This window comes from Erithacus rubecula, assembly GCF_903797595.1.
Source record: "Erithacus rubecula genome assembly, chromosome: 4".
In the NCBI taxonomy this organism is placed as follows: domain Eukaryota; kingdom Metazoa; phylum Chordata; class Aves; order Passeriformes; family Muscicapidae; genus Erithacus; species Erithacus rubecula.
This window is the reverse complement of record NC_136686.1, coordinates 2165051-2192121: the sequence shown is the minus strand read 5'-3', so window position 1 is coordinate 2192121 and position 27071 is coordinate 2165051. Positions and strand designations below refer to the sequence as shown.

The following is a 27071-nucleotide window of genomic DNA, read 5'->3' as shown; positions in this document are numbered from 1 at the left end:
TGCATCCTTGCATCCAGCTGCAGACTTGGATAACACATAGTGTTTCCAGCAGCCACTTAATTTTAAGATGGCATGTCTGGGAGACTCCATCAGGACCAGGAGCTGTAACTTCTTTATGAATTTTTGGCAGCCAGCTAATTCCACTGCTGTTTGCCCTAGGAACACCCCTAATGCCCTGCAGTGCTCTCCTGGCTTGTCGTGCAGAAGATTCTCAGTAGGCTTCATATTTTGGAAACTATTTCCATGTGATGGCAGGAGTCCCAGGCAGGGAGAACATGGCACTGGGCTGCAGGCAGTGTGCTGAGTGGGGCCTTGGTTCTCTCAGGCATTCTGAGAAGGTTCTAGGGGCTGAGCACGCTGACAGACACTGACTTCACACCAGCAGGGATAAATGGTGCTTCTTGGAAGCATTTCAGACTTGCAGTTGACTTTCCATCTTCCTGCCCAATCCCAGTACCCTTTGGCATGAGTTTGCCAAACTTTTGCCCAGATGCCTGTTGTCAGGAATTATCTGTGAGGGGAGAAGAACATCCTGTCTTGACTCAGTGACGGCTTTGAAATTTCAGAACATGGGTTGGGGCTGGCTCAGCACGTCCCGCTGGTAGCTTTTGGTGATCTCCTAAAGCCTCTGCAAAAGCCTGTTGAGTCACTGTGGAGCATTGCAATGGAAAGCTGATAACAGCAGTGGTATGGAAATAGAGCTGAAGGGATTGAGGTTTTTAAACTGATGGCTAACTTGGACAAGGCTTAGCTGTGCTTAAACTCGTTATGTCCATCACATTCAGTTATAGATGATTCAGCTCCAGCACAGAAAAAAACCTCTAAACTTGTACCTCAGCACCCAGCCTGCTTACACTGGGCTCTTGCAGGTTTGGAGGGGTCTGTCTTTTGGAATGAAGCTTTGTGAGGCTGCCCTGTGCACAGTCAGCCTGCTGGAGCAGGAGCTGGAGGCTGGCAGCTCAAAAAGCAGCACGTGCAGCCGCCCCGTGGCCACCCCATGCTGGCTTGGTGACAGTGGCCTCACTGTTGTGGGCTCATTTGTTTACTTTCTTCGGGAAGGTTGACTGTGCTCCCTCTCAAAAATCCGGGCAGATATCAAAAAGACATCCAAAGCACTGTTTGTTTCAGACCCCAGCCGGTGGGGTTCACCATCCCTGCCCGAGTGTGGGTGTGGGCAGGCAGCAGGAGGGGGTGTCCCAGCCCTTCTGCCCCAGCCCTGTCTGCCCCAGGGTGTGGGGAGAGATGAGTTGGTGCCCCTTGCCCACCCTGCTAGCCCTGCTTTGGGCCAGCACTCCCGGGAGAGGTGGCCATCCTGGCTCCCACCCTTGCTCTGGTTATTGCCTCTTCCCAACAGTCCTTGCCTGACTCAGGGGGGATTTAGTACCGGGCTGGGGGGAGGGAAAGACGTTAAACAGGCTTTTCCCTAATGAGGTGTGACGCCAGCTGGAGAGGGGGAGAATCCTGCTTTTCTCCTGTCTGTTGCTCTCTCCAGCTAGAGGAGGAGGAGAGATGTGTCCCCCCCTTTTCCTCTGCTGATTTGCTGCCTCTTCTGTTTCCTTTCTGTGCTGTCCCCAAAGCGTTTTGGCAAGGTTCAGATTTCTGTGCTCACAGCTCAGTGCTCAAAGAGAAAAGGGGAAAAACAAAAGGATTGGAGGCGTGGGGAGGATGGTGGCGGGGAGGAAGCTGAGCCACTCATCCTGGCCAAGCTGGAGGAGTGTGGGGATGAGTGACTGGGGCAGGATTTGCCCTTAGGACCAGGGGGGTTTTAGTGGCTTCTTTCTCCTGAGAGTCCCTGGCATCACTTCATCTCCCTCTGTTTAGAGTGTGCTGCTTGAGCAGTGTGCTTCTTTGCTGTCCCTTGTTGGAGGAGAGGGCTGGAAAAATCCTCCTGCAAAATGTGGGCTGAAGCATTAGGTGAAAACCTGAAGGGATACAATTCTCTGTGTCCCTGAGATGTTAAGATTTGCATCACATCCTCCTGGTGTGTCTTGTCATTCCCACAGCTCTCTGAGTATGTGGGAAGAGTGTAGAATTTAAGTGTTTTGGGACAGTGGGATAGAAAACTGTGACATTCAGATAAACAGGGCAATGGATCCAACCCTGGATTCATTGTTCAAGCCCTGTGTTCATTTGTCAGTTTCCTCTCGCTGCTCTTATACTTTGTCACAAGCAGCAATAGTTAAAATGTAGGACAATGTCAGTATCTTTTTTCCAAGACAAACCATCAGGGTAATCCTTGGACCGTGTCTTTACCGTAACATTCTGGCACTGAGTGTTACTGTTGGCAGGGAGCAGAGGGTCAGGATGGGCTCCAGGAAGCACCCATGGCATTGGGGAGCACAGAAACACCACCAGTGAAGGGATGGAGCCTTGCTGGCCCCATTCTCTGTGTGTGTTCTGATTCATCCTGGCTTGTCCCAGAGCCCCTTACCCCAGCACTGATCTGCATGCCCAGAGCCCCCTTTATCCAGTGGCTGTCAGATCCATCTGGGTTTGGGTTGAGTCCCCAAAATTGCTGCTACACCTGCTGTGGGGACAAGGACAAGGAGCTCCTTCTGGGAGAGAGAAAGCAGCAGGAGAGGGGCAGGGGACACAGCCCATCCAGGTGTTTTAGTCCCTGCCCAGTGCCCCAGGAGTGTCCCCCCAAAACTCCAGAAATGTAAGGGTTGCTCTCAGGCCTGGAAAACAATGGCTGCAGATAGGAGCTGTCTGAGGCAGTGGTGGCCACTGCTCGAGGAGTGTTAGTCAAACAGGCTGAAAAGGCTCACGGGAAGCAGTTTAAATATTCCCTCATACAAAAGGCTGTCACATCCTAGCAGGGGCAGACTGCTGACTGACAGCTTTAATGAACAAGTGTATGTGGATGGGGGAGAGGCTGAATGCAGGGAGGCATCCTGGAGGCTTACTTTCCATCATTCTGGGTTCTAACATGTCATTTTTCACAAGCTGCAAGTTTATTGTGGTAATGTGGTAACACACCTGGGATGGTTTAGCATATCACATGCTTTAGGTTCCTCCCTGCTCCCCTCTCCCTCAGGGATATTTATAGAAGGCATATGTCCACTAAAATATTTTACAAATAAACTAAGTCAACACCTCTAAAATACTGGCCACTTATCAAGTGGTAAGTAGGGCCAGGAGCTGGGCTTAGTCATTGTGGGTCCAACTCAGGACATCCTATGATTCTAAGAGAATTCACTCAGTAATTACTATTTATATAGGGTGATTACTATTTGTACAACAATAATACCACTCTGTCCAAGAGCTGACAAGCAGCAACTGCAGTTTTTGTATTAAGTTGTCATTAAGCAGGGTGTTCATCTAGAGGCAGAGAGCAGAGATTGCTGGTACTTTCCCTGTTTCTGTGGCAGGGAAGTTAGGTCAGGCTTTGGCTGCACCCTGCCTTTTCCTTACCTCCAGTTTCCACATATAATAGATGTGTTCAGTACATTCTTCACAGGGCAGGTGTCAGGCTTCTGCTCCTTAAGCACTTTGCATGTTGCACAAGAGGTAAATAAGAGCAGTGTTGGTAATGAAAATATGCCATTAATACATTTACAATAAAAAACTACAAGCAGCATTTAAGCTGCAATCTGTTATCAATAATTTTATTACTGCAGTTACTGCAGTCTAATAAAAAAAGCACTTTCTCTTCTTTATTGGGTAAGTGCCAAAACGTTTATCCTTTATTCTCTGGCCATTAACCTTTATTCTGTGGCCATTAGCTTAGCCATTTGTGTAACAGTCTGTTGAGTAACATTCAAGTAGGAATTTGTATTCAATCCATTATTTACTCTGAAACCCAAAAAGAATAGCTTCTTATGCCTATATTGTTTATCCATATTAAATCTTGTTAAATGCTGTATGCTAGTGATGATAAGTCTTATAGAAAGAGGATTTTTTCTTGCTGTGAATAATTTTCTGGCATACAAATAAAACTGTAATGAACCAAATAATATTTGGAAAACAAAGCTTGAAACTGCTAGCTGAAAAAAAGATATTTCTCACACTATGTTCAAAATTTGTAATAACTAAATTTCAGGAGTTTATTTTTTTGTGGATCAGTTTCTGCCTTGCATCTTTGTGAAATCCACTGCATTAGAATAAGCTGTGATATCCTCCATCGAGGATTCAGATTTTGGGTCACAAATCTGGCATCCCTCCATCCTTTCTCTTTTACTGGAATTGGGAAAAAAAAAGGGAACCTAATGGGAAATAAGTTAAATAATCAAAATGCCTGCTTTTCTTTGAATCATTTGCTTGCTAGCTTTCAGCAATCCATCTGAAACTGCTACATGTGGGTTGTAAGTGGCTTTTAGGGCCCTGCTTTCTGAGCACATCTTTTAAATTGAGCTCACCAACCTTAGTGAGTGGAGGTAAAGCAGGAGAATGGAACTGTTGATTCCTGTCCATCAGGTGAACATGGGAGAAATCATGCCTTTCTTATTAGGCTGTAGTGTATCTCAACCCCACTGAACCCTCTTTTTCTGCATCCAGACAAAAGCATCAGTCTTCTGGCTGGAGAGTGACATTCAGTAAAAGCCTTTCAAGGTCTTCCCATAAACTCTTGCAGTGGAGAGGCAGTGGAAGCAATATTTTTAATGATGAGGAAGGTCAGTTTACCCGTGTGTGTTCTGCTGCTGTACACATAGGTGAGGCTGTTTGGGTCTTTTTGGTCCTGGTGAGCTAGCAGGAAATTCTGAGGAGTTACTTTAATGGTTGGATTTTTATTTATTTTATTTTTTCCCCCTTCTCCTTTCTGCTCATTAGGAACTGGAAGCTGCTCTTCACGGGGATGATGTGGAGTTTATCAGCGACCTGATCGCTTGCCTTCTTCAAGGTTGTTATCAGCGCAGAGACATCACGTGAGTAACCTGGCTCTGTGGCTTAAGCACTTTGCAAGGGGAGCTAATTAACACGGTGGCAGGGATGTTTCACGGCTTTAGAGTGATGACATGGCAGTGATCAGCAGCCACCAGCAATCAGGCCAGATGCTTCACCGAGTGGAAGGGAATTCCAGCTCTCTTGGGTTGAGTTGTAGGCTTTTAATTGTACAGCAAAGTCCTTTTGTTCAGATGCCGTGCAAATATTGGATGCTCTGCTGTAGCACTAGTGCACACAGTGAACATTCACTGGTTCATTTGGTCAAATTAGTGATATTAAGTCATCACATATGTTTTCCACATTTGTATGTATTGCATAGCGTAAAACTTGCTGCTCTGCACACACCTCACTTGCATGAAAGATTCCATTGCTTTACACAGGGAAAACTATGATTATTTTCTTAGAAATAAAAGGAGTATTGTAATCACTTCAGCTGCAGGATGTTGGAAAGTGATTTGAAATGTTCTCTTGAAGTTTTGACATCTAGAGACACTTTGTTAGTGTCCACTAAAGCAGCCTCCAAAATGGAGACATCTGTAGAACATCACTCTTTAGAGGACTGCCACTAGCACAGCAAAATGTGCTTCCAGTGATAGCAAAGGCTTGTTGCAGCGTGTTTTATTTGTTCTTTTGTGGATCATGTTAATAGCAAAGCATAATTGTGGGGACAAAGACAGCTTGGCAACACATGCAGCTGCTTGGAAGCAATCCTGCTCCTTAAGATCCCCCTGTTGTGGAGAGGCTTAGGCATAACCACAGGTGCTTGCACTGAAAGCTCTATTTCTAATTAACTGATGGTGTTCAAAAAAATTTATATAGTTTATTTATATATACATATGCCACTTGATTAAGTTCTCTTTCATTGGTGCATAGACATTCAGCATCAGTGGGTATCAGGACCTGAACCAGGCAGCTGCTGCACTCCAGATGAAACTGTGATGAGAAGGTTCATTGTAAAGTACACTGCAGTCGTGTATCTTCTTCATCAAAATAGCCATGGAGCAGTATATACCTGCTTGTAAACATGCAGCAAGTTTATTTCTTCACACCAAAGCCATCAGAAAATAGTGGCTTAAGTGTTTTGCCCACTTGAACCAGCTTACCCTTGTACCAGCAGCAGCAGATTTGTCTTTGATAAAATTCATAAATTCCACATTGTGAGGTTCTCCAGAACTCTCCAGATCTAAGTGTCCACTTAGTGATCACACTCTGTAGTTGCCTCCCCATTTGCAACTCTTTTGACTAAGAAAATTGAGGGATGAATCATGGGTGAGTCCTTGGACACTAGCAAGTTGTCTGTCTGTCTGTCTGTCACTCAAACACACAAACAAACAAACACCCAAACAGTCTGGGGAAAGCCTGGGGTGCCTGAAGGAGAAACCAGCTGCACCATTTCTGCAGCCTCATGGAGAAGGGGGTTACCTCGTGGGCATGGGGATAATGAGCAAAGAGATTTCAGCTGAGGAGATGGGGAAGAGGGCACAAGAGGAGCAGTGTGGTGGGAATGTCTGAAGAGATATATCAGGAAAACTGCCTGAAACTGCTGGGATGGTGGAGAGATGAGCTCTGAAGCACTGCAGAGGAAGCAATGGGGGAGGCTACCTGGAAACAAGAGGGAAAAGACGCTGTATACAGAGGGATGTCATGAAGGAAGGAATATTAAGAGGTAATCTAAATATGAAAATTTGTAGATAAGTGAAAGAGATGGCTTGGATACACTTTTGAGAAACAAACTTGCCACGCTGTTTCACACTTAAAACCAACTGTGGAATCCAAAAGCCTAAATTTCTCCGTGTTTGTTACATGTTTCCTTGCAACACCTTTTTTCCCCTCTAGTTCAAGAGGCAAAGATCCTGGCTGATGCACAGCATCCCTTCTGTACCTTATTTTTTCCAGTTAGTGGTAGGAAGCTTAGCTTCTAAATGTTTTTTTTAAATGCTCAGCAGACAAAGCCATGCACATGTAAGAGGCAGGATTTGTGTGGAGTTTAGATTTGGCTTTTCACAGAGGCTGTTAAAATCAAGGCTGTAAACTTTTGCTCCCTGTTGCACCCCAGAAAGGCAGGAGCTTGTTCTGCTGCTTGTTCTTGGGCTGGGGCACTGCAGCTCCAGCATGGGGTGCTTGATAAAACCTCAGTTTGCCCAACTCTCTGAGGGGTTTTGTGGTTTAGGTAGTTTTGTATCAGGTCTTACATCTTTGCTGGCCAAAATGTTATCTGCCTATGCTTTCTCACAGTGTGTCTGGGAGCAGCTTGCTGTTCTTGTCACATCTGTTTTGATGGTGCACAGGACTTGGGCTGCCTGGCTTTAATCATGCATCATAGAGGGGTATAAAACTGTCACATACCTTTGCTAATTATAATGTGCTCTGAAGTAATTTTGGAAGTGGCTGAGAGCCCTTCTAGTGCTCAATTTAACATGCTGTAGTTTGATTTGCTTCCCATTCTTTGAAAAAAAAAAGAGATTAATACTTTTGTAGGTTTCTATGATCCTTGGTTTTGAAGTAGAGCAACTTTGCCTTGATTTTGATATTATTTATGACAGACTTTTTTTAAGGAAAAAAAAGACATATGAGAGACTGCTTTTTACCCTGCTTGATGGCTAAGGAGTGTTGTCTGGTAATGCAAGACTTTATTTGAGTTATGGATATCTGTGTTTAACTACAGAGACTACTTAATGGGATGCTATGTGATCTTCTCCAAAGTCTTATTCATCATGAGCTATCATAGTTGTTAGGAACACTCCATTGATCTGGTTCTTGCTGTTTTAAGTGCTGTAGAAGTACTGGAACAAAAACCAGTTGCCTGCATTTCTGCATCTTTAGCAATGACCCTGTGGCTGTCCTGGCATCAGGTAGTTTGAGCACTTGGCCAGGACAGTTTCCCTGTTGCTCTCCTCTTTTTACTCTGTGCCAAAATACTTGTGTGTCATGATCTGCAGCTTTTGTTGTTTCATAAATACCCCTCATGGTATCCATGTACCATCTGTATGTAACCACTATAATGCAGTGAGTACCTAAGGCATGCTTTGGTTTGATGCCAGTGAGATTGCCCACAGGTTTTTCCTGCTCCCAGCTTTTTTGCACAGGTCTTAAAATGTCTATGTTTTCTTTTCATTGCTTCAAAAGGCAAATGCCCAGAAAAACTCTTATTAAAACTTAGGGTTGCAAAAAATAAATAAAAACTAAGCAGTTAGAAAAATCCTGCTGCTTGCTTCAGGTTCTCTCTGATATAAATTGGGTAGCTGCATAGTCCCTAGGGGCTGCCACTTTAATTCCAGCAGGAAATGTGACTTGATGACTTGTATGAAGACAGGAAGATCAGAGCTTCAGCTAACGGCAGTGGCCACAGCAGGAGCCTTCTGCAGCTGGTTTTAAGTAAGAAGTGATGGTGTGACATGGATGTGTACACTCAACTAAAATATTCCAGAAAAGCTCCCACTGTTCAGCTTTTCTTTGGGTGAAACTCATTCTTCAGTGTTCTGTTATTGCATTTTTGCTGGTTTTTCTAATGTGATGGCATAAAAAGTTTCAGTAACTTTATCATATTTCTTACTAGGAGGCATTTTGTGTGCTGCTACTTTTTATCAAAAAAAGTCTTTGCTGCTTTGTCTTATGTTTTGTTGTTTTAACATGCACAAAGGCCAGAATGTGAGGAGGAAGAAAAACTATCTCTTGCTTTTTGTTTTTTTCCTATGCCCCCCCATGAGGTTCTTTTCTTTTTTTTTTTTACACCTCACAGGATTGGTCCCTCAGTATAGCTGAAAACTCTCTTACTGACTTCTGTGCCACCACAGGGAATTTGCTTCCTTAGGAACCTCAGTTGTTTTTTCCTTGTTATTTCTTCCCTAATGCATTGGAATTTTTTTCTTCCCAAGGGGATCATTGGTTTTGCAACCACTTTAAGCTCTTTTGGGGTCCCTAAACTATCCTTGGAGTCTTTGGCTTGTAGTTTGCACCTACAAAGGTGCAAAGCTGTAGGTTTATTCTAATAGGGATAATAAGATATTCCTTAACGCATCTTCCCTCCCCAACAATTGTTTAAATAATTTCTTCCATCCTTAGTGGTGGCATTGAGAAACACTCCTAGTATGGCATCTCAAGTGCTCTATTTTCTACTTGCTGAGTTGCCAGTCAAGAACACTGTGTCTATTCTGTGTTTTTTCTATAGCTTCTTCTGTAATCACTTATTTGAGCTTTCATCAGAAGGAGAGAGATAATCTGATAATCTGAGGAATGATGCCTTTTTCTGGAGACTGTGTTTAATAGTTCTGGATATTTTGCTTCTTTCTGCTGCTTTGTCACTTTTGTCCAACCTTGTCCTTTCTTCTGTGTGGACTGTGTCCTTACAGGTACTTTGGGGGTTACCCCAGGCCTTACATTTTGGTTAAAGAGACCTCAGTAAAATGCTTAACATCTCTAAATCACCCTTGTGCACATGCCCACATGAGCTGGGTCCTTCCAGAACGGCTGTTTGTCATTCTGGTCTGGGGGGTAAAGTGGCATATTCACAGGAATAGCTGGAAAACCAGTGCTGAGATTTCAGTCTCATGGATACTGTGTGAGCTCTAGATTGTGGGAAGAGCTAAGCCAAGGTACTGAGACTGAGCTGAATGAATTCACCACTTCAGCCAATGCTATAACCTCTGGGGCAGCCAGCTAAGCTCAGTCACACAGATCTGGTGCCCACCACCTTTGGGAAGAGTTTTGACAGCTGACTTGTGCAGTTGTGCCACTGACCTTGGTTACAGCAACTGCTTCCACAGCCCAGCCACAAAGCACCTCACTGACTCAGAGTCATATTCATGAATGCCAAGTGAATATCAACAAGATCAGCATTATTTACTGTCTGACTTTTCACAAGTGCTGCCTTGCATACATCATGGATATTGGTGGATGGCTTCTGGAATCAACCTGGTATCACCAGCACAGGAGACACCGTGAGGGTTCAAGGGAGATGAAGTGGCTACATTGCTCATCTTGAATCTAATTTTAATATTTATTGTAGTAATAGCCAAGCCATGCAAGGTGAGCCTTTTAAAGGGTAAAATGTGAAAATGAAGCAGCTGGCAGGTGTTGGCAAAGGAAGGATGAGATTACAGCAGTGAAATAACACGGTCATTCAGAGATTAATTGGAAGCACAGTGGAATAAAATTATAGAGTTGAAATATAACTAAAGCTAAGTAAATGTCTTTGATTCTCAGATGGATAAAATGAATCTTTAAAGAAGAATTTAAAGAAAGTTCTGGAAGTGCTATTCCATAGATGTGGTAGAGAATAAGGACTGGAAACGGTGGAAGAGAAAGAGGAAAAGCTGTGCTGTTATTGTCAGGGCAGATGGATGAGAGACAAACAGATTGGATTGCTGGGGAGAGGGAGTTATGCAAAACATTGACAGGGAGGAATAGGTGGCTAAACTTCAAAGCAGGAGCAGAGAACAGTCAGCAAAGGGTCTTGGAGACTGCAGTGATGTCATCGTGCCAGTGTCAGAGCATGAAATATGAAAGGGACAGCTGTATTTATAACTTCTTGATGTTGCAAACCGAGTTCTCTGGAGAGGAGGAAGAAAAAAAGCAGTGATGAAAAGAGAAACTGAGAAGGCAAGTGAAAATATCTTCTCCTTTCAAGGAAGAAGGCAAAGAACTGTGGAGAGAGACAGATGGGGAGTGGAAGTTCACCCAGTGTGAAACCTTTGCCCTCACTTTTTAGGCTTGCAGTGATGCTCCAATACCCTGGTGCAGGATTTTTACTCCAGCACAGTTGGTTTCCCAGGCTCCTTCCCAGCACCTCATCCAAGTTTAGAAACCAGTGTTTAGTACAAGGGTGAATATTGGAGAAGATCTGAAATAATTTTTTTTGAGACTTTTAGCCTCAGTGAGCTTGATGAACAGCTATTACAAAATGGAATTATTATTATTATTATGGAATAACTGCTGGCCAGCTGCTGGGCCACTGTGATAATGTGGTGTGTCATATCAGTCCCTGTTCTAAGTCACCTATGCTTTTACTTTTTCACCCATTCTACTTTTAATCCTTTCTTACTTTCTTTCTGGCTTAACCAATATAATGGTTTAAACTTAATAGAAAAGAAGATGAAAGACCTGTTCTGAAACAAATCCCAAAAGGGACTTCTTTAGGATCTATTTATCTGTAAAAACTTGGGTTTATCCATGGTCTCCAGAAACTTATAATGTGTGGGTTTGGTTCTAAGAAATTAATTTGCTGAGATTATTTACTTTAAGGCAACCTCACACTAGGTATTTTGTGCCTCACTGGGGACTCTTTTCTCTGACATGAAGTGTATTTTTCTATGAGCAGCAAGGCACATAAGGGCTTGTTTCTTATGGATTTGTGCTGCAGTACAGGCATGTGTCCTATTTCCCCAGCATCTTCAAGACAATAACCCCAGCTTCTTCCCCACAGTGCTCATCATCACTGTAATACCCTTAGGTCCTCTCTGCAGCCCCCAAACAATCAGAAGTGCTTATGGCACAGCAATACTGTTGTCTTTCCTTGTGGCAGTGAATTGGGAGCATGCTTTCTGTTGATGGGCACTAGGAATGAACAATGCAGCATTAAGCTGGCTTCACTTGTTCTTCAAGGATCCAGGAATGAATAGTAAGTAATGATCCTCTTCCAGTCTGAATGTGGAGCCCGAAAGCCCCATTCCCATTTGCTCCTTCAGAATATAGGAGATGTATTTGGGTCTTTTGTAAGTTAATCAGCTCCAGCTCCCAAGGAGTTTCTCCTCAAAAAGAATCGAATAACAGCAGTAGGAAGAAAGAAGCATGTGGATTAAAAGTGGCAAGTACATATTGAAGCCTGGCTGGATGCAGGTGAAGGTCATCGATGGGAGAAGTGAATTGTCATTTGCAGAAAAACCAAAGCCCTTGCTGTTTCAATCACATGGTGAAATTTGGGCTGTAGGTACATTCATTTATTCTGGACCATTCAGAGGACTGTGTTTATCCCTCCTGAGACAGAGAATACTATGGCCAGGCCTCTCACTCTCCACCTCTGTTCCCCAAATCCCCTCCAGTCACCTTCCCCAGAGGAACTTGTTCATTCCTTTTTGAGCACTCAGATCTGGCTCCCTGTTTTTTTTTTTTTTTTTTTTCCTATCAGATATCCTGTAACTAGTTCTTGGGGTAGTTAATGGTTCTAACACTGGTTCTTTTTGTTTTGCATTTTGCTCCTTCCAGGGATTGCCCTTTGTTATTCAAAGCCAAGGTACTTGAAGCACTGCAGCAGTGCTGGCTGTGTGATCGTTATGCCCATGAGCAATTCCCATCCTCAGGGTCTGATAAGCCTTGGGGAAGAAATGGGAAAAGAATGCAGCACTCTGAATTCCTGAGGGGTGCTGGGAGGCATCCATCCATGTGGGGACTGGAGGATATTCACCTGCTGACCAGAGCCTTTCAGATTCAGCATTTCAGCTCTCAGGGGACCCTCCTGCCTCTGACTTTCTTTACGAGGGTGACAAAAGTCTGGCTTCCAGTCTATCTGTTAGGGAGAAGGGCATCTTGCTTTGCTAAGTCGTTTGCAGAAATGTCCAGGTCAGATGCTTTTGTGTTCAGGCCCAGAAATTGCTTTTTGAGCTCTAAAACTGACCTTAGGAACTGCTGTCTTGGATTTACTGTACTGCTTTGTGGAGAACCCAGTTCTTTGTTTTTGTGTTTCATCCAAAAAGTGGCATCATGTACTGATACTGTAGAGTCTGTTGGTGTGATCCAGCCTGCTGATGTGCCTGTAAAATCTCCAGTTTGGCATCAGCATGGCTTAATCTTCTCTTAGTGATATTAATCTTCACTAGGGGACCAGCTGTGCTCCACAGATCATTGTTCCTTCAGCCTTTACTCTGCACCTCTGTCTTGTGCACCAGTGCCATGGACATCAGAACTTATCATGCAAACATCTCTTTGCCATTATCTTGCCATCCTTTAGTACCAGTGTTTGTCCTGTGCCTTTAGCACACAGCCTGGTGCTGGCCCTGAGGCTCAGGACCTCTCTTCTGACTTGGCAACTGCTCTCTGTCACTCACTTGCTGATTTTGAACATGACAGAGTTCTCTGTACCTCAGGGTCTTGGGAGATTCTTGTCTCTTGTTCTAAGCATGCTCTGAGGGAAAAATTCCTAATCCCAGTCTAGCTGCAGTGGTAGATCTCCTTGGGTAGGGAAGTGTTGGGTTCCAGCTCTCCAAGCCTGTTCACTAGCATGCCAGGGAATTAATTGCTTAATGAAAGCCATTTTCCCTGGCCTTTCCCAGCCAAGATCAATGTCATCACATGGCAGGAGGTGGCCAACACTTAGATATATCCCTTACATGTTCTTGTAAAAAAAAATCTTGTAGAAAAAAGCTTGACAGCAAAGCTTTTTAGGTGTAATAGGCATTTTCAGTTCTATTGTTAAATTATCATAGGTGATGGTGTGATATAACTTCTTCCCTTGGTCCTTTGCACCTCAGATGTAAAATGTGATGGCATCAGAACTGGAACTGCCCTGTTCTAGTAACTGCTGTGCTTCCCCTGCTAGGGAAAGCTTTCATAACTGATATTGCCTCTTTCTTGGGCTCTCTTGGCTCAACAGATTCCTCAAGGCTGGAAAAGAGTAGCTGTCCCTCTGGAGACACTCAGCTTGTCTCCTCTTTGGTTGCTGAACTGTTCAGTGCAAGCCCCACCACAGAAGCAGAAGCCTCTTTTTATCTGACATTGGAGCTTTCTTGCCATTCAGACAGGCAGGATGTCTGACCTACCTTCTCACCAGGAGTTTTCTGCAAGTTCCTGTGTATTTCCAGATGCAGCATTTTACTATTTCAGCCACATCTCAAGGAGCTGAGGTCTCTGTTTTCAAGCCTTCCTCCATGCTGGAGCTGTAGTACAAGTTTCAATGTGATGGTTGAAAATGCATCAGTGACTATTTACAGAGCTGTGTTCCTTTTGGAGTTTAAATCTATCCTTCTTTCATGGGCTGTATATCACATTGAATGAAACTGATTTGTTACTGCACCCTTTGAGTAATGGTTTTGGGTAGTATCCTAAAGGTAAAATTGAACTGTGAAGTACAGAGTATCTGTGGGGTTAATGTGTCAGCAAAGCTGGGCAGGTGTGTTTAAACACACTTTTGGTGTGAGCATGGTCACCCTGAGTCAAAAACAATGCCCATGGAAAGTAGCATCATCACTCTTAATTTATTGTATTTATGTAGATGTAATTAAGGAGCAAGACAGTTTTAAAAACTGTCTCAAATCATCTCTTCTTTCTATGTATTCAAGGTAAAGTAGCCTTTCTGCTCATCTAATGCTACATTAATTAATGTTTTCACAAATCCATATAGCAATAGAGTTTGTTCAACATAGTGATGTTTCAGGATCTTTTAGCAGAATTCTTTTCCCCCATTTTAATCCAGTTATCCAACTCATTGATTTGTCATTATCGGTTTTCACTCAAATTGCAGCATCAGTAGTTGGGGGATGGGGTTCCTGCTTCTCTGTCCAAAACCCTGCATGTAGTGAGAGCACAAATCATCCCTTGATGGAGATTGTGCAGAGACTCACTGAGTTTGAAGGAGGGTTTAAGCTGGCATTGAAAATCTAATGAATTTTATTTCTGTCCCATTAATGTTCCCTGAATCTGTCTGGGCAGTGTATGTATCCTCCTGCTCACCCCCTTTGCCCCCAGGATTTTCTCTTCCTGTGGTACCATGTACCTCCAAGTGTTGTTTGGGATGTTTCTGGCTGCTCTGCTTTCATTGTTACTCACATTCCTATTTCTTCCTTTCCCTAATCAAGCAACAAAAGCACAGAAGCAGCCTTGGCTCCCACCTGGAAAACACATGCAGGCCCCTGCACCCAGCATGCATCTAGTTAACAGTATGTGTCTTCCTCATCCTCCAAGAACTGCATAATCCACCAGGCTTGGCAAATCCAACCCCTTTTTCCTCCAATGTTTCCCATCTTCACACCAATCACTTTCTTTTCCCTGGCTCACTTGGCCATGTAGGCTGCTGGTCCCTTGGGATGGGGAGATGGATGCTGGGCATCTGCTCCCTCCTGCCTCACATTGTGGTGGGGAGGATGAGGGAGAAAACAGCAAGGCAGGCAGGGACAGTGAGGAACAGCTGGGCATAGGTGAAAGAAGGGCCATCAGTGCCTTCAGGTTGTGTTTTTTCCACCTAAAATTACTTTCACCTTCCCACACGGTAGGAGAAACAACAATGTGCCTCTTTGTTGCCTCCCTGTGCTTTGAGGTGTTAGAGGCAGGGCCACAGCACTTGTGGCCCCTCCTGCTGATCCTGGGGATGGTGATGAAAACACAGCAGCCCTGGCTCTCAGAAGGGTGCTTGGAGCTCCTGCAAGCAGGGAGACACAATATGACAGGACAGTTCAAAGTAACAGGTATGTGTGATTTCTCCTGCCAGTGCTGCCTTTCTCTCACACACTCCAATTAACAGGGGTCACAGAGCACTGATTAGCTGCCTTGGAGTTTTGTGAACATAAAGCAGTGAAAAATCCAGGGTGAATGGGGGAAAAAAGATCAAATAGACACTTATCTCAGCACTCCTGCCTGTCCCTGGCATTTGCCAGCCTGAGGAAAGAGCCTTTCCAGGAGAGGCCAATGCAGGAGAGTGCTCTATCTGTACTGATATCTCTGCTGCTTTTCTGCCTTTTCTCAGCAAAATAACAAACAAGGCACCCCCAGCAGCTGTGTTGTTCCTAGGGTTGTTGCTAGATAAGAGCCAAAATTGCTGGAGAGGAGTGGGCCACAGGCAGCTGGGGGAGATCAGAATGTGCCCTTTTGCCACACTGGTGTGTGAGATGGCTTCAGTTCCTCCTCAGGAGAGTGGACTGGCTGCCTCCTGTCCTTGGTGTGAGGGAAAAGGGCTGGAGGCAGCACATACCAGCTCAGGAGAGGTAAAAGGGCATCTCCATCTAGTTTAAGACTTGCTGAGCATGGTCTAGTAATACTTAGGAGCCCAAACCAGAAACTTCCAAGGTTGCTTAGGCTGTGACTGGGGTGAGAAATCTGGAAAAGCAGAACCTGGAATGTTCCTGAAGGGCAGCAACTGTGGTGACCTCGTGCCTTCCCCTCTCTTCCTTCATCCCCCCTTTTTTGGGGGGCAGCAAAGCAACGCTCCCACTTCAGCTGTCATAGCCAGGTTAAGTGGCTGCACTTGCTTCTGTCAAGCCAGCACATGCTCCTGTGGTGTGATCCCTTATTAGAGCAGACAGCCCACATCAGCTCTCCATTCTCCCTGCCTCCCCAGAGACCCTGCCTGGCTCCAGAGCTGCTCCTATTCTGCTTCTCTGTGGGATGCAGCATGTCTGCCAGCTCCCTTCCAGCTTCCCCAGCTTTGATTGCATGGAAGATGGCTCAGGGGGAGATGGAGGAGGACAAGGAGCAGGAGTGTTCTTATAGCTGCTGGCAGCCATGGGTTCTCATAGATTATTTTTTCCTCTCTCCTAAAAACAAACACTTTTGGAGTTCAGGTGGGAAGTTCACCATGCAAACCCAACCATGTAAATTAGATCCAACCATGTAAATTAGATTTCTGTAGCAGGATTGTACCACCCTTCTGCTGGTGAACCTCCTGTCCTAGCTTAGTGTTACTGTGTTGGAGGAAAGGTCCAGAACCCTGATATCTTCCCAAAACATCGCTTCAGCATATTCAGAGGTGATCTCTGGTCTCTGCCACATTTGAGTTCTGGAAGTGAGTTATAGGATGTACAAATGAGGAGCAGGAAACAGGAATTGCTAAGGTGCTGAAATTACTCTGGTGTCCTTTCCTTTTGTATATCTTTAATGGATGTGAAAGCCTCCAATTGCTCATGTTTAAGACTGCCAAATCCAGAAGTTAGGCTGGACTGTTTTAGGAAGAGCTGCTGCTTCTTAAGATTTGCTGACTACCTAATCTTTTGTCCCTCTGTTTTGAAACAATACAATGGTTCTAATGTAGAAAGATTGTATTCCCATGTTCTGCAATGGTGAAGACATTGTGTGCAGAGCCCAGTGCCACCCACCTGTTTAACTCTTCAGATGTCTTTGCCTAATGGCCACACAAGTAAGCCACAGAATTACTGAGGATTGGTCAATGTCTGCATTCAAAAATCTAGTTCTAGCTTGCCATGGAGGACAAAAGCCAGACCTGCACATGCCTTGTGATGGTCTTGTGCTCCTGCAATATGCTGTCTTTACAATTCTGGGAGGGGAATCTTCACTCTGGAGGTCTGATCAATGTAATTTGAATTTTTACCTCCCTCCTTTGTCATCTCCTTCAGGATCCATTAATGTCAGCTGTACTCCTCTTGTCCACAGCCACTAGTGGGCCAGCAGGTTTTCTCCAGGCATGGTTCAAAACAGGCACTGACAAGCAGGATGTGTCTGAGTATTTGTTTCCTTCATCACAGGAGCTCTTGCTGAGGTTTGTCACAAGTGTAGTGTGGAGTTACTGCTCCCTCTAAACTGTCCTTGGCTGAAATTTTTGAAATCTGTCCCCATCAGTGGTGCAGCTAGTGGCACTGCTAAATGTGGCTGTTAAATCCTAAGATTGCTGGGTCTGCAGCTTCTTGGTCACTTTGCTGCAGGGCAGTGTTCTATGGAGAGACCCTTGAGGGTGCTTTGGCCTCAGGCAGTTTGGTCACCCTGGTGACAAGCTGGCCCATGGTCTGAGCAATATGTGCTCCCTGCTGGCTTGCACGCCATCTGAGCCAGCTGCACACACAGGCTTGGAAGGATTCCTTTCCAACCCTCTTCACCCTGAAGGATGGGCTAGTATCTCTTCATCCTGCATCATACTTGACTTAGTTTCTCAGTAGGGTAAATGGAAGGTGAAGTACAAGCTGGTCCATAAAGCTTCCTCCCCTACCTCAGATAAAAAAGCTCATTAATACTGTAAAAAAAGGTCTCCATTGTTGCATGAGAGCTCAAGGTCAGGCTGGTAGTAGTAACTCATATTGCTTCTAAGGTCAGCCTAAGCTTTCTCTTTCTGACAAGCCACGATAGATTGATCATGGGGGCCCATACATTATTTTTTTTTTCTTCTGAAACAGGCTTTGCTTCTCCTGACCCTGTTAATGATGTTTGACTGAGGTCATCCCAGCAAACCCTGAATCCTTCCCATTACCTTCCAGAGGGCTTGCCTTTGTGCCAAAGCATTGTATGCTTGTTAAGAATTAAGCTTTCCTGATCTCTGCTGTAGCAAAGAAGCTGTCTTCACTGGAGGGGCGAGAAATATCTTGAATGCCATCTGTCAGTTAATGCTCTCATTAACACCTGAGTGACTCCCAACACCAAGCTGGTGCCTTTTTGCCAATTCAGAACTTAAAAGGTGCCAGCCCATAAGGTGAAATATCTTCAGTCCATAAAATTAATTCCATTATAAAACGTCTGTTCTGATGAGACCTATATTTTTGTTGTTGTTTCTTTTAACTAGAGAGATCACAGAGGCAAAGCCAGTTGTCCAGTGTGCTGTGAATTGGGTGTCCAAGAAGTGTTTTTTCATTTAGTACTGAGAACCTCCTGAAAGCATCACTTGTGCTGGGTGACTGAATGTATCAGAGTTCTCTTTCAGAGAGAAAGCCTTTACTGGACAGAAGTATCACCTCTATTATTTCCCTTACTGGCTAACTCTGTAATAGGAACTTCAAGAGTAATTGCATTTATTTTTAAATGGTCTTTGCTAGAAAGGCTGAGCTCTCCTAGTCTTATTTTCCAAGTTCCTCCCACATACAACTCTTGGACAAGAATTGGAAGAGGTCTGTTGTTCCTGCTCTCTGTCATCCTCTGGTTTTGTCAGGGTTCTTGGTGTTAATCTCAAGAACAATATACTGTCTGGGATTAGATGCAGGTCAGACTTGCCTTTTTTCCCAGCAGTTTTAGCTCAAGAGTATGCCAGTATTTACTCTTCCATTGCATTTTGTAAATTAAATGAAACAAAGAGACTTGAAACACTGTCAACATGATAGATATTTTAGCTAGTGGGTCCAGGCAATTATTTGGCATCTAAACTTTCAGAAGGCTTATTTGTGTGTGCCAGCAGTATCCAAATATAGTTGGTAAATTTTTGTCTCTGATATTTCATCTCCTTACCCTAATGTTTCCTTTAATCCAGTATTTGCTCCCATAGGACCAGAGATTTTGTGAGGAGTGGGTTTTAGGTTTTGTTTTTTTTAGAAATGGAGGCGGGGGAGGGCTTGTAAAAAAATTGGCAGCAGTAGAGCAGATAGGGCAATGTGCTGTGACAGTAATTCCACACTTGGGCCATGGCATGCTGCCTGCAGGAAGCACAGATTGACACGGGGACTCTCTTTCTGAATCAGTGTTTGGTTTAGCTTTTGTTTGTTTGGCTTGATTTTGTTTACAGTTTTCCAGCCAAGATTTGATTTACTTTGGAGTCTTTAAAACCAAAAGCACAAGTGACTCCGCTTCCTTTGGGCATGAGGATATAAAAAACAATAAGCCATGTGTATCTGCACACATAATTCCAGCCCCAATTTGCTCAGAAGGAATTTCACGTTGAGTTTTGCTCCTACAGGGTCCCTGTGGGCCTGGGGTCTCTAGGTGCAGCTGTTCCCTGCCAGGCGTGCACACCAGAAGCTCCAACCAAATTTTTCCATATATCCTGTCAGCTCTGTGCTATTCTCACCCTCTCTTCCTGAGGTCTCCAAAGGAAGCTGGGCACGGTGACCAAGCTGCTTTTTTTTTGCTGACAGCAGAGCATGACCCCACGCGTTAAAAGCCGGGGTGATGGGAAGAGTGCCTCTGCTTTGAGCAGGGGAAAACAGGGGATGGGAGGCAGGGGGAGGAGTGCCCAGCTCCCCTCGGGTGTGGAGCACAGAAAACCCTCCCTGTTTGGGAGGCAGCCGGGCAGCAGATGGCTGCTGAGCTGTCAGGGCTGCATCATTTCTCTGGCTGCTCTGGGCGCTGATACCCATGGTGGAGAGGAGCCCCTCCCTCAACTTGCTCCATCTTCTTTATGCCCTGATTTTTTTGCAGCTGCTGCTAAAGATCACAGGCAACTTGAGCTGCAGCCTCAGTGGTACTCTTGTGGATTGTCTGAGGCTGTTGCTCCCCTTTGACACAGATGTGCTAGGTCGTGTCCTTCCCTGTGCCCTAGATTTCCCTTTGTATATGCAAGATACGATTAAAACTTTCAACCACAGTTGCAATTCAGTTTTGACCTCCTTTCTAACCTTTGCAAAAATATATTGGGACCTCTGACAGCAGCCCTGTGGTTTCAGAGTGTAGCCAGGGATAAAAACTGCACTGGGCTCTTGAAAACTCATCTGCATCCACGTGGGATGTACTATTCCAGCACTGCCCCACTACAGCTATCCAAATTGCTTTGCACATTGGGGGACAACTGCAAAGCAAGGGATGTTTTGACAAGTGAGGGAAAGTTTATCTCAGTTTTATGAAGTACTAGTAGTGCTAGTCAAGTTGGCATGGGGGAAGTTTTGGAATTGCAGAGTTCCTCGAGGTACCTTTTCTGATGTTATGGCTGATTTCTGTAGTTCTTTTCCTTGGTGAGGGAGCTGTGTGGAAGCTGCCTGTGCTATACATCAGGAAGTGGTTGAGATGTGGTGAGAGTCGTGGCCCGTGGTCTCACACTTTTCTTGTAAATTGTTTCTAAGACTCCCAATTTACTTTTGGAAGAGGGATGGTTTTTTTTTGAAGACATGTCCTGAGACAGAGTGTGCCCATGTACCAGCTCAACCTCTTTGGGAATGCTCCAGTTTGTAGAGAAAAGGACATGAGTGACCTAACAGTGCCTCCACTTCCTGAGTGTTTTTACACTTCTCAGTGTTGCTGAGAACCTCTGGAGAAGAGATACATCTGTCTGCTCAGCTCAGTGATTTCCTTCCTGCCTTCTTCCCACATACAAAAGAGTTTTTGGAGGTTCTCAGCTGCAGCAGAGGACTTTGAAGTGTATTGCTGTCCTACTACTGAGTTTGAAAGAAGGGTATTTAACAGACTGTATCCAGGTAATTCTGTTCCTGGGTCCAGTCTCTCTGATCCTTGGGTTTGAATTTTACAGGTAATTCTAAACAGCTATTCCTGGGCATTTCTGCTTTGCACAGAATCCCAGTGGCAGGGTTCTCATAGCTTGCTGTCCTCCCTGCAGATTTTCTTCTCCAAACCAAGAGAGCTGTTTCAGAAACTTTTTCCAAGGGAAATAGAAGAGATGGGATAAGTGAAACTAACTGTAGGTGTGGCAGACAGGATGAAGATGAGCACCTACATTTGTCTGGTGAAGAGAGGTTGGTTCCCATTAAAAGGGAAAATATAAATTGGGTAAGATTGAGAGTGATTGGGAATGCCTTGAGACATCTGTTTCCCATCTCTGGTTCTCATTTCTATCCTTATTCAAAGCGACAAATGCACAGTAGCTGTCTTTGAAAATTGATGGGGGTAGGAACTCAAAAGTACTCTTTAAGAACAGAGCTTGTAATGCACTGAACACTGGGTGGATGGCAGAGATTTCTAGTGTTAGCCACTTATGTGAAAGCCAAACTAAAACCAAATTGGTTAAATCAACAGAGCCAGTCCCTAGGGGGAAGGAGAGTTACATAGGCAGAGATTTCAAATGATCTTCTGGAATTAAGTGGCTTCCTGGATCAGTTTTCTTTGAGAGCAGCCAAAATGATAGAGCAAGATAAGTGAACTCATGCAAGTGGTAAAAGTATCTGTCTGATCCATGCTTTTCCACTTTTTTTTTTAGGTAGGAAAAAAAAAATAGGAGTAGATAAAACCCTTTTACTTTTGTAGTTTCTTCCTGGCAATCCTTTTCATTCACTACTTATTCAGGATCCTAGGGAAACTGCTTTTTCAGTCCATTTTATTGGAAATAGCCAGAACCTATGTATCAGATTTGATGAAATAATCTTCTGTCTTGAGCTCTGGCAGAGTTGAAGAACTGAACTTGTGGGGCTGAAACTTGGATGCTCTCTCAGAGCTTTGCCTTCTGCTTCTGGACTAAGCATCCAAATGCAAGTGATGCTTTCAGAAAAGATGTTTTCATCACTATTTCTGTTCTGGAAGAAAATCAAAGGTGTCTTTCTTTCTTCCTCTCTCTCTTTCTTTCTTTCTTTCTGTCTTTCTTGTTTTAATCTAATGGTTTATGTAAATATCTGACATTTAAGATATGTGATCAAATGCCATTCTTAAAAAGTCTGTAAAGGGAATCCATTATTGCCCCCTTTCCCAAATAGAAGTCCTTAGGTCTTGGAGTATTTGGGAAAGACAATGCAGGAATGCACAGATACTTCAGTTAGGTGTACTGTGTACTCAATATCTCACTTTAAAAAAGGATGATTGCTGTAGTTTTCACCCTAAAATGACTACTTGAGGCAGTCCTGAGACATTTGATAAAATGTCAGTCCTCCCTTTGTGACTGAGCTTTGTCAGCTGTAGGGGGCTGTTTCAAATTGTAATTGTCTGATTGCTGATATTAGTGAAACAATGATACTTGGGAACACTGATGCTTTGCTTGTGTCATGCAGATGGAGCAAACTCCAGGTTGCAGAGGGCACTAGGTCCAGGTACACTCGAGCATCTGTTAAGTACAACCAGAGGGCTGGTGAGAGGAGATATCTCAGGGAGGTCAGCTTGCATTTGACGTCAGAAAGAAGCAGGCTGGTGAGGAGTGATCTGCAGGGTGATCTTCACTCCTCTCTACTCAAGGAGGAAAGGAAATTCTGCCAGGTGGACGTGGCTTGAGGCATCTGTTCCTTCATTCTCACAGTCACTGTCCAGTCATAGTTCTTGCAAAGAAGTCCAGTCTTTACCAAATGTGTGAAGACCCCTGTCTAATAGCTAACTTCTTGTTGACTTTTAATGATCTTTCTTCAGCTGGATCACACTCCTCCACCTCTTTGTTAAAATATAATAGCTTTTGTAGAAGTTAGCAATTTCTCAGGGAAATGCAATTCTGTAGTGCTGGCGCCGTTCCATTAATCATATAGAGTAATCTGCTTGTGCCAAAAACCTATCAAGTGGAGCTGCCTTTTTGAGAGCTGGTGGGAATGTGTACCCAGTGGTGTTCTTGCTGGCATATGGACTTCCCGTGTGTGCAAGAATGGCTGGGGCATGGGGGGGTCCCTTTTGCTGTGCTCAGGGTACACAACTCGAGCAGGCTGAGCGAGCCTGGCAGCTCTCAGGACTCAAAGTCATATGGGCAGATCTTCAGAAAGTTTTATATTTAGGGACATGGCTTCTTTTCATTCCTTCCCCTGAAATTTTGAGCATTCAGAATAAAGGCTTAAGTCTCATTGAAATAGAAACAGTTCTTTTAAGCTCCATCAGTGGTCTTATACTTGTCAGATGGGGACATCACACTCTCAGTGCTAGATGAGGGTAAGAAATATCTGCTTTCTTGGGTTTTGTGATGAAATGCTGGCAGTGAAAGTAGTGATGTGACCCAGCAAAGTGGGGTGAAGTGATCAGCTATGCAAAGTCTCAAGCCACTGAACCAGGGCAATGGAAAACCTCATTAGAAGTAGAGAGGAGCAGGTCTTGGCAATGACAGATGTGAGGGGCAAAGGGAAATCTGAAGAAAATGGTCTTCACATCAAATGGGAAGAGTTGGAAGGGGAGCAGACTGATAAATATTAAAAGTTGTGTGTGTATAACGTGACAACCCATGGTGTTATACTGAGATTGCTGTGTTTTGGGAAGGTCAGTGCTGGAGCTGTCCCCAACCCTAGCTGACAGTTTTCCTTCAGCTGCACTCTGTCTCTGCACTGTGTTTGTCACAGTTGGTGCACCAAGTGTTTCTGGACACAGCAAACTTCACTAAGTGTGCGTGACTTTTTCTTCCTTGCTTAGATCCCAGACGTTTCACAGCTACCTGGAGGACATCATCAACTACCGCTGGGAGCTGGAGGAAGGGAAGCCCAACCCTCTTCGGGAGTGCAGTTTCCAGGAGCTGCCCCTGCGCACGCGGGTGGAGATCCTGCACCGCCTCTGCGACTATCGCCTGGACGCAGACGATGTCTTCGACCTCCTCAAGGTGCTTGGGCAGCAGCCATGAGGGAAAATCTGTGGCTGCAGCAGCTGGGCCAGATCAGAATCTTCCTGGGATGAGAAGGGGTCACAGTGGGTCAGCAGCTCGGTTTGCCCTCCTCTGCCTTGCACTGGCTTGCTCAGGACTCGGGTTCTTGTCCTGTGTGGATGTATTCATAACATGGGAGTCACTAGGGAAATTGGCTTCATTGGCCACTCTTTCTGCAAAGAGTGAGTTTGGAGATGCTTTAGTGGTAATGGCAAGGCTGTGAGAGCTGGGGCTGCTGCCTTGCTGAGGGATGCTATGAGATGAAAGGATGGGGATGAGGTATACTGGGGGAGGGCAGAGGAGGGGAGGGGGCAGGGAGCTTCTCAGGGCTGTGCGTGACTGCCGCCAGCACTAATTAGACCTTCCCTGTCAGGAGCAGCAGAGATGAAATGTTAAAACGAGAGAGGCCATTCAAATTAGAGATGCCAATCTAAATCCCTCCCTGGCCAGAGAGCGAACGTCGCCTTCCCCCTGGAGTAACATTTTCCCAGCTCGGCCGGGAGGAGCAGCTGTACCACTGCTGTGGCACGGTGGAAGGGAAGGAGGGAGGGAGGTGTTTACGGAGGAGGGGGTGTCATCATGTTGGCTGTGACAATGTGGCCGCTCTTCAACTTGTCACCGTCTGGCGGGGGGCGCAGGGCCTGGACGCCGACAGCCTGCGCGTGGAGCCGCTGGGCGAGGACAGCAGCGGCGCCCTGTACTGGTACTTCTACGGCACCAGGATGTACAAGGAGGAGCCGGCGCAGGGCAGGAGCAACGGAGAGCTGGCTCCAGACAGGTACGGGCCCAGCTCACACCCCTCCCTGTCTGAGCAGCCCGCCTGACTGCTGTTGTGCCGGGGGGAGCGGAGTTGCCAGGCAGGCTGGGGGCTGCCCTGGCCATGCATTGTGTGCAGGCAGAGCCTGCTGTGGGAGCCATGCTGCCTGCCCCACCGCATTCCTGCCTGTCTGCCCCGCGCCGTGCCGTGCCGGCGGCTCCCGGAGCAGGCTCCCAGCCACTGGGAATCCCTCCTCTCCCCTCCCCGTCCTGGCGCTGCTCTGGTTTAATCCCTCCTTTGGTTGGGGTCCTAGCAGCTGTTCCCATTTCTGTGCCCATCTCCCCATCCTGCCGGCCTCGGTTCCCTTGCTTGGGGGATATTTCATGGTGGTTTTGCCGTTTTTCAGGGGATGTGGTGGGCAGACAAACACCCCAAGTGTTCCTGGGAAAACAGGCAAGAGACGAGGGCGACCTCCAAAGCGGAAAAAGCTACTGGAGGAAAATTTGCCGAGGTATGGAAGGGTTGGTTCTTCCTGCAACAGACGTAAAATAGACACATTCCCAGAGGGAAGTATAATGTATTTCTGGGGTTCCCCCAAAAACTATGTATGTACCATGCAGCCATAATTTCAATGCAGCTCAGAAGTGAAGCAAGCTCAGACTTGGTGGATGTTTGATCACTCTCCAAAGCAAATTCTGACTGAGCTGGAAGTTTGGTGAAACGGTGGGCATCACTCTTCCAACCACCTCACTTCAAATGCAATTCCACCACACGGTGCTAGGGAATTTGCTCCTGATACAGAATACTTTCAGTGTGTGGCTTGAAGCCAGCAGTCCTGGCCACTTGAGTCCATATATATTTTGGGATGCTTCCCATAAGAGCTGAGATACTGTACTTGCCAAACTTCATCCTGCACCCTTCACTTGTAAAAACTTTACAAACCTTTGATAAATATATATTTGAAGATATATATCAGATGTCTGTTCTGCAGTGTTCTTTTCATGATAGTGCTCTGCACTGAGTAATTGTGGTGATCCCTATTCTTCTCCTCAGAAACAGCTGCATTTTCAGTGATGTGAAGTTATGTTCTTATTGTATCACTCCTTCTCTTTCTTTTTTGGTAGGGAGAAGGCAGAAGAAAACTTGCTTATCCACGAGACTCAGATAAGAAATGGTAAAGAGATTTTTCAGTATCAGGGTTGATACCACCAGCTAATAAGACTCTTGAATTGTCAAAACACAGAGAGATGCCTGAGAGACAGCCCAGCCTTTCTCAGGAGAGTCTTTCTGCTGGTGGTTGGGGCCAAGTTGGGCAGGAGGGGTTTGTGTTACAGACTGCCTGTCAGCTAGGAGCCTGGGCACCTGGAGGGTTTTTATTTTATCATGGCTGAGTTTGGGATGAAGAAACCTAACCTACTGGGATACACTAGAATTCAAGGGCTCACCTAAAAAAGCTGGCTGTGAACGGTCCTCAGTCTTCCAGGGGTGAGGCAAAAACACAGCCCTCTTGTTAGCAGGGGTGCTTTTTCAGATGGGAGTCAGTGCATTCAGTGATGCTAAGATAGGGAAGGAGAAACCTTTTTGGTCCTCTCCCTTTTCCTTCCTCATGGCCACTGGTGGCTGAGAGTGGTAAATGATGTACCCAGCTAAGGGTTAACGAGGCAAAAAGCGAGTTAGCAACATGATGGGAGAGTGAGTTCAAGGGAGCTATTTGTCATACATGTGTATCCACTGGCTTCCACAAAACCCAGGGACTCAGCCTGCCTGTTGCCTCACAATAAAAGGCAAGGGTGGCATTGTCTTTGCCATGCCTCCTTCCCTTTGCCCTTTGTCTTCAGATTTCCTGGCGGCTCCTCCGGCTGCTCCGCAGCGATGGCGTGAGGCGCCGGGGGTTTTATCAGATCATTGTCTTCCAGTAAATTGTCACTTCAGCTGCAGAGTAATCTTCTGCTGGCACAAAGCAGTGCCTTAGTCCTGTTTGCTATTGAGATGAGTTGTCCATGGGCAGCTGGCAAGGGAATGAGAAGCAAGGATGCAGGCTTTGGGGGCAGGATGCAGGTAAGCTCCCTGCTGCAGGTGGGCAAGGGATGGCTTTGTGCAGCCAGAGCAGCAGAACCAGCACGTGGCTGGACCTTTGCTGTCTCAGTTACCAGTCCCCAGTGCATGCACAGCTGAAATTGTGTCACTGCCACAGCACCCCAGGTGCCTGACAGAGGGCAGGTGCTGGAGGGACCCTGCAGATTTCCAGTCTTCCTGGGACAACCTGACAGCTTGCACATCAGAGCCACTCACAGCTCAGATCCACAATGGGCCCAGAGCCAGGTTCAGGATTTTTACTTCTTTATGTTTTTCATTGTTAATTTGCTTGAAAATGTGGTCAGAAGG

The 27071-nt window shown here is 45.4% G+C and overlaps 1 protein-coding gene across 2 annotated transcripts in view; it reads left to right on the top strand.

The window, feature by feature from the left end:
• The window catches only part of CECR2 (CECR2 histone acetyl-lysine reader), an 89590-nt gene that overhangs the window by 43175 nt on the left and 19344 nt on the right, over positions 1-27071 (top strand). For both annotated transcript variants that reach the window (XM_079303309.1, XM_079303310.1), the window contains exons 2-6: positions 4771-4865; positions 23704-23887; positions 24568-24707; positions 25093-25197; positions 25811-25860. In XM_079303309.1, coding sequence (XP_079159435.1) covers positions 4771-4865; positions 23704-23887; positions 24568-24707; positions 25093-25197; positions 25811-25860 — 574 coding nt within the window. The remainder of the gene's footprint in view (positions 1-4770; positions 4866-23703; positions 23888-24567; positions 24708-25092; positions 25198-25810; positions 25861-27071) is intronic.